Source organism: Hippichthys cyanospilos, chromosome 10 (assembly GCF_059441005.1).
Source record: "Hippichthys cyanospilos isolate Australia breed blue-spotted pipefish chromosome 10, RoL_Hcya_1.0, whole genome shotgun sequence".
Classification (NCBI taxonomy): Eukaryota; Metazoa; Chordata; class Actinopteri; order Syngnathiformes; family Syngnathidae; genus Hippichthys; species Hippichthys cyanospilos.
In genome coordinates this window covers 13,797,670-13,810,249 of record NC_142378.1, presented here as the reverse complement: position 1 = coordinate 13,810,249, position 12,580 = coordinate 13,797,670, and the positions used below count along the sequence as shown (strand labels likewise).

The 12,580-nt window shown below is 37.5% G+C and overlaps 1 protein-coding gene across 2 annotated transcripts in view; it reads right to left on the bottom strand.

Moving 5' to 3' along the window:
* Positions 1-11: 11 nt before the first annotated feature.
* The window catches only part of anos1b (anosmin 1b), a 34,636-nt gene continuing 22,067 nt past the window's right edge, over positions 12-12,580 (bottom strand). Inside the window, exons 7-15 of one of the 2 annotated variants that reach the window (XM_088425797.1) lie at positions 11,575-11,668; positions 10,626-10,863; positions 7,385-7,523; positions 4,754-5,008; positions 3,232-3,326; positions 1,569-1,731; positions 1,191-1,423; positions 958-1,081; positions 12-847 (exon numbers count right to left, since the gene is read on the bottom strand). In XM_088425797.1, coding sequence (XP_088281923.1) covers positions 959-1,081; positions 1,191-1,423; positions 1,569-1,731; positions 3,232-3,326; positions 4,754-5,008; positions 7,385-7,523; positions 10,626-10,863; positions 11,575-11,668 — 1,340 coding nt within the window. In that variant the 3' untranslated portion in view covers positions 12-847; position 958. Of the gene's footprint in view, positions 848-957; positions 1,088-1,190; positions 1,424-1,568; positions 1,732-3,231; positions 3,327-4,753; positions 5,009-7,384; positions 7,524-10,625; positions 10,864-11,574; positions 11,669-12,580 lie in introns of both variants that reach the window. The other variant, XM_088425796.1, reaches the window with a different exon arrangement.

The window sequence follows — 12,580 nt, the reverse complement described above, 5'->3', positions numbered from 1 at the left end:
TTGACAAGGCATCTGGTTATTTTACATTTAATTACAAAAACAAAGCCATAGAAACAATAAATACAACCATCATCTTAAAAGGAGAAGAAATTATGCACAAAATTAACACCAGTCAAAAAAGAACTTCAAAAATAAGACAAAAACATGACAGCATAAAGCGAACCAACATAAATTCTGGTGCCTCCACTAGTAAACAAATAGTGTGGAAAAGTCATGATGCATATTATTGCAAGAACAGAGACCAACAATATACACATTATTAGAGCACACATTTTTATACAAATTTGAGTACAAATGTTTAAAAATAACAGTATCTGAAACAGACCATTTGAGTTTACTCCAGCAAAATTAACCACATGAACAACAGTGTAACAGTCCAACTAAACACAATCTATAGCTTTTCATACTTGAGGTCAGTGCTAGAACATGTTCTACTTTTTCTATGTGATACAAGACAAAACAGGTTTCCAACACTTCTTTGCACATGTCTTTTGTGACATAGAATGCCTAATTAAACTGAATATTTGGCAAACGTCTTCAGCCCAGTGAGGTGATACTGTATACTGTATACAGTACATCACATATGATCTAGACTTGCATCAACTGTCTACATTTCTTGTGAAAAGTATTGTTGCCTAATCTATTATTACAATAACAACAGTTATATACCCTTACTCCTGTCTGATTTTAGAATAATGACAGGCGCAAACAATCAAGACAAGAAGGAAACTGCTCACACGCTACCTCATGTTACTACTTCAATTAAAACCAGTTGGATTTTGAATGGTTTGTTAAGTGAATGTTGGTAACTCGACAGTGGTCCAGCAGAGTTCTGCTGCACTTGGACCTGAAAGAGAATTTTGAGAGGGATAGGAATTGGTGAAACGGCATTACACAGCATTGAAAAAAACAACAACAGTAAACAAAAACAATCCTAGTCAGATGAAAAACAGGTACCTCACAGTGCTGGAGTGTGAAAAGTCTTGAAAACTGCAGTGCCGTTGCTCCCCCCGGCTGTTAAAACTTGAAGCTGTACCAGATAAACACTGTCATTCTGGAGGCCATGAACGATCACTGTCCGCTGTGACTAAGAAAGAAACAATTTTCAACAATGGAAATGATGACATGGCATGGCTGCATAAATAATACTTCAGGCTGTATAAACAGCACGTTATTTTTGTCTCACCCACCGGTGCAATTGTCTGCGTTTGAGAGATAAGCGTGTCTTCGTGACCTTTTGTTCCCAAGGTTACACCCGACTGCAGTGTCCAAGTAAATTGGAACCCATTAACCTCCGCCAGATCTAGTGCGTATTGTGATACCCTCCAGCGAAACACGGCAAGCAGTGTCTCGTTGACTTGCTGAAAATCTGCCGTCAGGCGCTCTGGGCGAAGTAGCACTTTTCTGCCCGCACGAGGGCGCTCTAACCAAAATAAAATGAGAGAATTTGAAAACACTCTAGCAGCTAGAGTGTTTCTCTCTCTGGTGTGTGAGATGGATGAGTCGTTTACAAAATCTCACAGTTTGATGTCCATCATAAAAATTATTATTAACAATATGAAAGGTACCTTCAGAGCTGCAGGGCAAGGCTTTGCCTCCTTTCACCCTGATGGAGGAGCAAGTTGGGGTGGTGACCCAGGCAACAGCTTCTGACTCAGGATCACTCTTCATTGCCACAGCTACCCAGTACTTACATGCAAACAGTAGGCCTCTGATGGTGTAATGGGTACCCTGGAAGGTGAAAATATGGCCAGGTTTTTGAAAGAGCCCATGATTTAAGCAGCATATTACGTTTCTTCCCTCTTTTGTAAACCTCAACGTTATTTATTTCATATTGAAAATGAAGAAAACAAACTGAACTTGGCATTTACGTATAGTAAGTTAAGAAAATTACCTAGGCATTTGCCAGAACAACATAAGTCAGTATTGGTGAGTAAAGATTTCATATAAAAAATGACACAGCAAAAACTAGCATTTTCATTTTGCACTATTACGCTTATCATCGTCTTTACTATGGATCACAGGGGCCAGATCTGGACTGCTACATTATTTTGTGTGATCCATGAAAGTCAATTAAGCATGGCAATTTCCATGATGCTTGCTAAAATCTGCTCCAAATTTTGAAAATGTCTTTTGCAATAAATAAAGATGGTGAGATATTGCAAACATTTTCTTGTGACTTTGTTGCCAATAAACAATGGTTGAAATATTAAACTTGAGTTCTGATTTCAAAACTACCTATTCATAATTTTTTTTTTTGTATACTGTATATGTAATAATGTGCTGAGGTGATTCAAAATGTATATGTTTTGTATATGTCCACGGGAGTAGTGAACTGCCAATGTGGAGTAAATTCGTATTTGCTGATACGTTCAAACATATTGTTAAAAAAAATCCCATACAAAAGCAACGCTATGAGCATAACAGCATGTATTTGTTTGTAAATGGTCATTAGTAATTTGTATGGTTTCTGTTCTGCATTTTCCCCCCATAGCGCCATGGGGTATGCACAAGCGAAAGTCAAGACTCTTTAGGATTAGGGGAAAAAAAAGATTTATTTTTAGCACATAGCCTTCATTTTATCAACAAGTTAGAATATGCTTTGCACATACATTCGAAAAAAAACATATTTGCAAACTTGTTCACAAGTATTTGTGAATTGATTTGAATACCATTAAATACAATAAATGTTTGCCAGTCAAAAATGTTTCCTCACAAGGGCATGCCATGAATCTGAATATATTATTCATCTGATGGAAGGTGCAATTATAAAGTAACGCACGGCCAAAATTTGTTTCATATCCATTGTACAGATCATTCAATGATCATCCTCATGTTTGCTAAATGTGCACCATTCTATCATATTGTTATTGTTTGTCTTATTAATAAACATTTATTAATAAACATTCATTCGTATCTTGTTGGATGTTCACACACCTTAGGGCTGCTATTTTGTTTTCTTTTTGACCTCACTTTTTGGGGTACTTGTGCATATAACACATTTCAATAGAAACTAAGAAATCCGAGACAGAGATGATGACAAAAGTGAGACCAGACAAAGTGATGATGGCCGAGAGACATGGTTACACAAACACAGAAGATGGGGGCATTCCAATGGGGAAAAAAAAATGAGTTATGGTGTTGAAACCCAATCCGACACACATTCACATTCACATATGTAACACCAAAACACCCACTCGGACACATCATTAATCAGCTACAAGAATGTACCTGCACACTTGCTGTGCCCTCAGAGCCTGTAACATTAGTGCTGCAGGTATGTGGGTGCCACCGCAAAACGTATGGACCAGGGTGACGATTTCTGGCTGCAATATAACAAAACAGAAGAGACAATGAGCATTCATGTCTAAGTTGGCACACGTCCAACATGCCCAAATCCTGTTTTTGTACATTCATTTTGATTGTGAAAAGTGATATGTGATTCATTTTATAGCTCCTCTTACTGTCCAACTGCCAAAATCTACAGGAGATGAGCATGGAGACACTCCAGCGGTTTTATTTTTCAGGCTGAATTATGTTCAATGCTGATTGTAGATTGTATCAGAAAAGGAAGCTGGCAGGAACAGCGCAGGGTAAAAATTCCTGCCATGCTCCCATATGTTTATTGCAATAAGGAGCCATGTTTCATTCTCAGTCAATGTGTGTTTTTTTTTGTTTTTTTTAGAAACACAAATGAATGACTCATACAAATAAGTAAAGTATATGATTTTTGTTTTTATGTCTATTTTTGTTTTTAGTTCTGAAGTTTGGTATATATGACATTTTAAGATTAACATTAAATTTGATTATTGTTTGTTTAAATTGAACTAAGCACTGTTGTCATTTGATTTAGTAAAACAAAAGTTGGTATTCTCTCAAGGAAAATTGGGGTCATGCATAAAATTTGTAATATTACGAGAACAAAATGGCAGTTTATCAAGGAAAGATGTCCTTTTACTTGAATAATGTTACGTGGGGAATAAAGTCAGACTACTATGATCATAAATATATAATTGCAAGAGGATGATGATTACCCAAGCAGCCATGGATCTTGTCATGTTGTATTTTAATATCAACTTCACAATGAAATGTATCCATCCATTCATTTTCTATAGCCGCTTATCCTCAATTGGGCCGCAGGCTTGCTGGTGCCTACCCCATCCGTCTTCGGGCTGTAGGCGAGGGAAATCCTTAACTGGTTGTGAGCCATCGCAGGCCGCACAAAAACGACCATTCACACTCACAATCACACCTAAGTGCAATTTAGCATGCCCAATATGCCTACCATGCATGGTTTTGGAATGTGAGAGGAGACCAGAGTGCCTGAAGTAGACTCACACAGGAAAAGGGAGAACATGCAAACTCCACACAGGAAGGCCGGGTCAAACCAGAATTGAACCCAGGACCTCTGAACTGTGACGCAGACGTGCTGACCAAAATTAAATGCACTATATTATAAATGTATTATAAATACACCAATACTTGGATCATTCTGGCAACCTTTCATGGTTGATTTATACAAAACAATTCAATTTTAAGGTTGTTTTGTATAAAATGACCAATTTTGAGGGGCTGTTTTGTGTTTTGTGTTTTTATGGTGTAAGATTCAGTAAATGGCACAAACCCACAGATTCGTGCAATAATTAAAAATATGTTGGTAATTCTATGTTTTTTTGTATATTTGTCAAATTACTTGATAATGATTCTGCCATTATAATGTCCCAAATACTTGTGTGTTTCTAAATCAACCCACCATGTTTAGACCTCTTCCAGAACACCTTGACCTGCAGCTGACCACTATGGTAATGGGGGGCCGCAACCTCCAGGCGAAGGTCACCAGGGATGATGGGGTCAAGAGGGGGTTCAGGTTGAGGAAGAGAAGATGAAAGGGGGAGGCCAGGAGAGGCTGGAGAAGAGAATGAAAGGGAAGGAGAAGAGTGCAGGGACGGGGACGACGAGGAAGACGCCGAAGGAAGTTCATTGGAGAAGTCTTCTCCTTTGGTGGACTCTAATTGGAGAGGTTAGAAAAAAGAATGTTTATAAAATGTTTAACTGTCACGTTGAACTTGTAATAAAATAGAAAAACATTCATAAATTTGATTAATAAAATAATTGTTTTGTCACACGTAGGCGAGGCTCTCATAAAGTATTGTTCGGATAAAACAAGAATATGGGACATTTTGTCATATCCTTTACGGGGACCATACTATGTTGTCACCCTTGCCAAGTAATGAAAGTGCAAAACTGGACCTCATTATTTTTCACTCAACAACACTAATTGGCTTCATCTGACCTTACAGCCTCATCCACAAATGTCATAAATAATTACTTTATGAAATATAAACACTGACATGTTCCAGATGAAATTGTTGGTCCATGACCGGATAATTGCGCCGCAGCTGGCATATAATCCTGTGCTACGTTAACCGGTAGGTCACCTATAAAAACCTTTGTTGCCTCGACGACAATTAACTTGCCACTTTCCACGCTGTGCGAGCCTAGAAACATGGGTCATGCTGCAGAGCATGCTGACAAATTATCCGGAATATCATAAACTCAATTATGTATGACTCAGTTTAGAAATGTGTAATGTACTGTGAACTTCATAGAGGGCTACAATTAATGGAATGGAACATGGAACAGTATGACAAGTTAAAAAAAAAAAACAGCTCAGACACGCCTTGCAAATAAGAGCATAAAGTATTACTTATTTCAACTCATTCATGCCTCTCCAGTTAAAATGAATTATTGACAATGATATCGGTCAATGGCAGTGAATGAGTTAATTGTACAGTATTCTTGCTGTTCAGTATGTTTGAATTCTTCACACTAGTATTCCTCAGTTGGGAAGCAACTATTTTTACTCTTTAGTTTTTGATAGCGACACAACACACATTAGCTTCTTAATGTAATTTTTTTCTTTCCATGTTTTTCTCTTTCTCTCTGCTTATTCTATCCATATTTGTTCTTGTGGCAAATCAAAAATTTCCTCTGATGACTTGTGTGAAAAGCCATCTAGTGTTTGACTGTGAAAAGTACCAGTTTCGCTCAGACCACATCTGACAAGTGAGAACGTGTGAAGGCGAGAAGTACTTTTGATGTATTTTTACTCCTTTGCACCATCATGGTAGTTTGCCCCCCAAATTGAAATACAAGTTCAGCCTGCTCAATGGCTTCTTCCATCCTAAAGAAGTCAAGTAAAAAAATGTCTTTAAAATAATATGTGCTGTGCAACACAACTAGTCTAAACATGGAATTTTGATTAATATTTTATCTATCTCAAGGGGCGGCCATTTTTACGCTTGCTGTCAAATAAAACCCTAACCCTAACATCACAGTTGATCTGGTCTCAGGTAACAGCCACTTTTGGCTCACCTAATTTCTGAGTTTTGGTCATGTGACATTTGCAAGATGAGATGTGATTGGGCGTACCTTGAGCCGTGAGCAACTGTGATGTCAGTTGACAGCAAGTTGGAACAAAAGATGGATAAAAAGTGGTGCAGTTTGCTGCCTTATTCATATTCCACAAATGCAATATTATTCGGAATGCTGTGTTTAAGACTATTTGGTCTTCTTTTTTTTGTTATTTTTACTTGACTTCCTCTTTAAGTAAAAGAATGACCAGTATACTGTAGTATCAGTTTAGGACAATGTTATGAAATTTTGTGGAGAAATAATGCATGGGCTGAGGAATATATAATATTTAACTATATTTTTGGTGAGTTGTAATATAAAGTTAGGACATTAAGTTTACACTCTACGCACCACATACTGTATGCTCATAACATTCTTTTGTTTATTTGTGAACCAGGAAGCAGCATGCTAGCACATAAAATTAAGGCATCAAACCAATGCATCACTTTAGTCCTTTAATATATTTTTATTTTAATATCTTACTAAATAATCAATTACTTTAGTACTTAACTGTTTAAAGTGGTGCTTCTCAAATATTTTTTTTTTGCCAAGCCCCCTAGGAAAGAGAAAACCTTCCACCCCCCCACCCCCCCACTAGACATGCTGACTAAAAATCAGATTATTATCTATAAAAATTACATACCTAAACTTGTATTCTTTTTAACAATAACAAAAGAAAATAGCAACATAAATAAACGTTCAACAACTGTTAATTCTTTTTGCAGTGTTTTTACGGGTGAGAGCTTAGTCTAAACCAGAAAAAAAAAAAAACAAGTGCATCAAAGTGCCTAAAAGAAAATACGATTATGTAACATAAAACTTCAATGAGATAGAGACCCAATAAAAAATACAAATGTGTCTTCTTAATTTTTTCTTTCTAGTTTTCCAAAAACATTAGGCATTGGAAATTAACTGCTATGTGGTCGATGATATGAAACACCAGAGTAAATAGACATTTAATATAATTTACCTTCATAAGAATCTGTAGTAAAGAAAATATGGGCTTTTGGGCTCTTTAGTCTCTTCTGACCCCAGTAGGCTACTGACTGTACAGACAGGAAGTAGGAAGTATCAGGGAGAAGACCCTGTAGCCACAGCTCACGCTGCACCTATAACACAACATAAAAATGGAAAAATTATTGAAAAAAAGTGGAATTTTCACTATTCAATCTGTTCCAATGTTTTTTCAGGTTCCTGACTGGCATCCTAGGGAAATTATGTTAAATGTATGTGGCTTTAAAAACCACCAAAGTCATTGCCAATGTTATATTCATCATCCACTCCGCCTTCATATTCTTCAATATTCTGCTGCCCTTCACACACAGTGAAAGATGTGTGTGCTCTTCCATATGACTGACAGGCAAGACCTGTTCTGCATTAGATTGCTGCTTGACTGACAGCTCATTACTGACTCTTAGTCAATCAAATCTGTCCGCCTGTGTGGACCTGAAGCAGCCACAACAAAGAGATGCTTAGACGATAACGTGTTAGTGTGTGTGCGTGTGTGCATGTATGAGACAAAATGTCACAGGCCTGAGTTAAAAGCAGTTCTTGGTGACTAGAAGAGAAAACGAGACTGAAATATTTCTAGACCAAGATAGACAAAACATATGGCCTGTACAACTGTGCGTGCGTGTATATGTGACACTTAAAAAGAAAAGCTTGATTTCTATTTTAGTGTTTAATGTCAGAGGATAGTGTATGAAAGAAACCAATGTATATTCATAACCACTAATTGTGCAGAGATGTTCATATTTGAGGAGGCTTCCTTTTGCTTTTACAAGCCATATTTATTGCTGCATAAGACACATTTTGAATAAAGTCCTACTTTATATGATCGTTTGCTTCATCAGTTTTATTGATGGACAGTCAAATTATTCGCATTTTACTCATTGTGTGTCTGCTGTTCGTGCAGCAACCTGTTGTGATGCTCCTCTCTCTTTGTGTGTCTAGTAACTAGATGCAGCTGCAAGTTAAAAAAAAAATGTAAGAGGCCTCATTTAAATTCCAGGCCTCTCAGCCAAGCAGAACTGAGGACCTGACCAAAGATAAATGGCTTCAACGGGCTCAGTCTGGGATCACCATCACTACTTAGGATAGCTAACTCCAAATGAGCAAACTTGCTTTAAAAGGCTTGAAACCTTCATGCTGCAGTTCTTGATTCTTCTATTTTTCTGGAAGTGAATGCACATGTTTAATCTACAGATCTTGTCCATTATAGATCTCTCATCTTAATGTATAGAAAACCCCTTGAGAGAGTTAAAATTCAGATTCATTAACTTTTTTTCTGGAGAATAAAAACATCTCAAAAAACACGTTTGCTCGTTATTTACACATGATATCACAAGACTTATTTCACAAGTCATCAGCACATCTCAAAAGCAGTTGTGAGCACTTGAAAGATTAACTTACCATTTGAGTTAGACTTTTTTGTCATTATTTCTTTAAATGTTCCAAAGCATTATAAATGATTTTCCTTTTTTTTTTTTCAACTACATCCATCGACATGGTTTTCATCATCAAATATTGTTGGGCAATGTTAATTTCCAAATATAATGTTTTGAGGTGTTTTATCCTTCTAAAGAGGAAGTCAAAGAGAGCATGGTTAAACTCCATGTTTTGTTATTTCTTTTCAATTGTTTTCATATGGAAAAAAATAGTTAATTCATTCCATGACAAAACTTTTATTGTCACTGTACAGTCAATACAAAAATGTAAATTTTAACATGGTAAATGTTCATAATAACACTTCAACTGAGAACAACTATCTACACTTCAAAAAACTTTGATAGGTGCAGCAGAGAAGGAAAAGGCACAACAGGAAGCACCAGGCGACATGCAATTGTGGAGTTTATCAGCCTGATGATCATTGAGTTTAATTCTCACAAGATTTGCTAACGTCTCACATGGCATCGCACATGCGTTTTAAGTTTTCTTTGACGTTCAAGGCGTATTTTTCAATGAAATTCAGAATTGTGGTTACATTTCAGTCTGACTGAAATTCAATCTCAGTATTAAAATCACCTATCATTTTTATAAAAAGAAAACCCTCTAATGATACACACTGCCCTTTTTAACATACATGAAGTTAAGAAAACTGACATCTTGAGAAATTTGCAACAAAAGTCCAATATTTTAATTACGTCCCGACATACAGATAGATGCGTTGCTAACTTGGTTTTGCAAGTGTTTTTCAAAAGGCTCGATTCATTCGTGAAGGTTACATCACTAACGGACACACTCAATTGCAGTGTCCTGGCTGTAGCTCTGGTGCACTGAATTTTTCAAAGGACAATATTTTCTATTAAGTGGCGGTGACAAAAGTTTTTTTTCTCACTGGAGCTCAATAAAATCCAACATACTGTGCCGAACACGTTTATATTTTCATGGGTTGAAGTGGACATAAATTGAGCTGAGAATTGTTTGTCTCTGTGTACACTGCGATAAGGTGGCAACCAGTCCAGGATGTCCCCGCTTACTGCTGGAAGACGGATGGGATAGGCACCAGCAAGCCAGCGACCCTAGTGAGGATAAACAACTATAGAAAATGGATAAATGGATAGATGGATATGAATTTTGTTGGCACTTGGTCACCATTTTCCAACACCAGGTGACAAAGCAAACCAAGAAACGGTATTACAATGCTTGCCTTTTTCCTTAAATGACGTAGTCAGGCTGAGATGTGAAAAAAACAGTACGCACCCAAGAATAATGAGTGTCATTAGGAAGTGCTGAATTTAGTCATTTAACAACACATTAAATCACTACAGAGTTTTTCAGGGGGGTGATTATAAGTGCTGATGTCATTTTTACATACAGAAGATTACATAATCGTCAGTGTTCAGCCCAAAGGTCCTCTTAAAATGATTTGACAAGTTCAGCCATTCATGCACCCAACTCTTGATGTTTAAAATTATGTTCAGTACATATATCTGGAATGCCTTTTACTACGATTTGTCGTGTTCTTTTTATCTAAATGCTGTAGTTTACTTTGCACATATTAAGCAAAACAATGTTCAGGTTCTACAACAACATGTATAAAAACAATTAGACATGCATGAAAAATGGTTCAAAGTTCTAAAGCCATGGTTCTTTTCAAGTATTTTCAGGAGAAAACAAACTCAGATGTGATGTAATCAAATTACCGCAGCTTCCGTCTTATCATTGCATTGTGGAATTAGTGAAAATAAAAGTAGGAAACATATCCTTACCCCCTGAGTCACTCTGCTGTTGATTCTTTTTTTACTCCCCTGGTGCGCATGTGGTTGTGTAAAGAAGGTGCGTATGTTTTTATGTAGCTCATGTGTGCGTCCAAGTGCTGGCTGTTTGTGTTTTTGTTTTCTATGTTGAGACATCCAGGTGACTCTGTAGTTGTGGACTGGCAAGTCTCCATCATGAGGCGGGTCCCATTGTATTAAAATGGCCACAGTGAGCCCGCTTCCTCCTGACCTATGGAGAGGTCAAGATGTCAAATGAAGCTCTTCAGTAGACAACAAGAAAGAGCAAGAGTCAATTCAAAAAGAGAAAAGATCTTTTATCAATTCCAGGATAGGAAGATTATCTTAAGGAGTCAAAATAACATCTCTCCAGCAAGCAGTATCCATACTGGTACCTATACATCACCCTGCCTCAGTCAAAGATGTAAGCTACAAGGAAACTCATTGGTTTACAAATAGAAAAGCTTAGTTTTCAGCATTTCTATAAATAAATTGTAAGGAGAGATGAATCTGATGCCCACTTTTGAAAAATGTAAATCATTATAATAATCATGTTATTACTCCCTTTCCTTGGGATTTTGTTTTGTGGCTCCGTTGCTTTTTTCTGTTGTGGTTCTAAACAATGTCCTTGTTTCTGCATTTAAGTTTATTGTGTTTGTGTTATGATATGTTTGGTAGACAGTTGTTATGAGATTATGGCCTATTGTTGTCGATCAAAAAAAAAGTCAAATTGCCCTTAGTTTTTCAACTGATTTCATTGTGGCATTTGTAACTTTCTTTTGGGCTTTCTGTCATTGGGCAGTGCTAGTTCAAAATGTTTGCAAATCTATTTTTATTGCAAAGATTAGATTTGAATGTAGCTGATCAAAGACATAGAAGAGATACCTAACACTAGCACAAGCATGGAAAATAAAAAATGTATGCGCTTATGTTTGCTCCTTACCTTTCTGTGAAGTGAAAGTCTACCTGTGAACTTATCCCAACCAGAGTTTGGTTGCTTACTCGAATATTTAGTGGAGGTTCTGGTGGTGAGGGATCTGCAGCAAGAGAGACAGAGAGAAAAGCCTTGTCATTCTGGCAAGGCCCGGCAAGGCGGGATGGCTATGCATGATGCGAACATACCATATTTTGAGCGTTATTTAATAGCGAACGACAATCTGATGTATTACTAATAAAATAAATCAGAACCCGCCGTGACCCCGAACAGGATAAGCAGAGGGGGAAAGGCTGATTTCCTTATGGCCTCATTGGAGTCAACTCAGCCAATTAGATTAATAGCATCAAAGGTGAGCGAGACTGGAGAAGCATGACAAAAACGTTTTCAGTAGCTACCACAACATACTGTAGACCAAAGACATCCACTGCAAGTCTATGTTTGCCTCCTCGAACAAATGGTGAGGTCGCTGCGCTTTCATCACAGAGCCTGTGTCTCATTAGTACCTTCTAGCCGGTGCTGTATTTGATTACAACTACAAAAAAGTATCTGATTAGAACTACATCCCCCATGGCAGGCCTCTCACCGATCAGAAACTTTGCCTGGTTGGCCTCTATGCTCAAGCCAAAGTTTAATATTAGAAGCGATGGGCTTGGTCTGCGCCTGTGTACTATGGTATATGCATGAAGAATGCTTAGTTGTTTCTCGATGGCCGATGTTTATTTTGTTCCCCCTAAGCCAGATGGATTTCAGTCCAGTATTTTACAAGTTGAAGACCTAAGGATGAGTTCAGCAATCCACATTCTCTTGTGATTACCAAAGGCAAGCGGCACACTCGACTGGTGAGGTCACGCTAGAAGACCCAAAACACAGGAGGAACCTGTTTGACATCTGCTAGCTTCCTGATTTGTAACCCCTGACCCCAAGCCCCTGACTAATCAGCCCAATGAACTAGAAACACACGACTGACTGCTATCAGATGGTATTTGGAATGTTGGTGTGTGTGTGTCTTTAA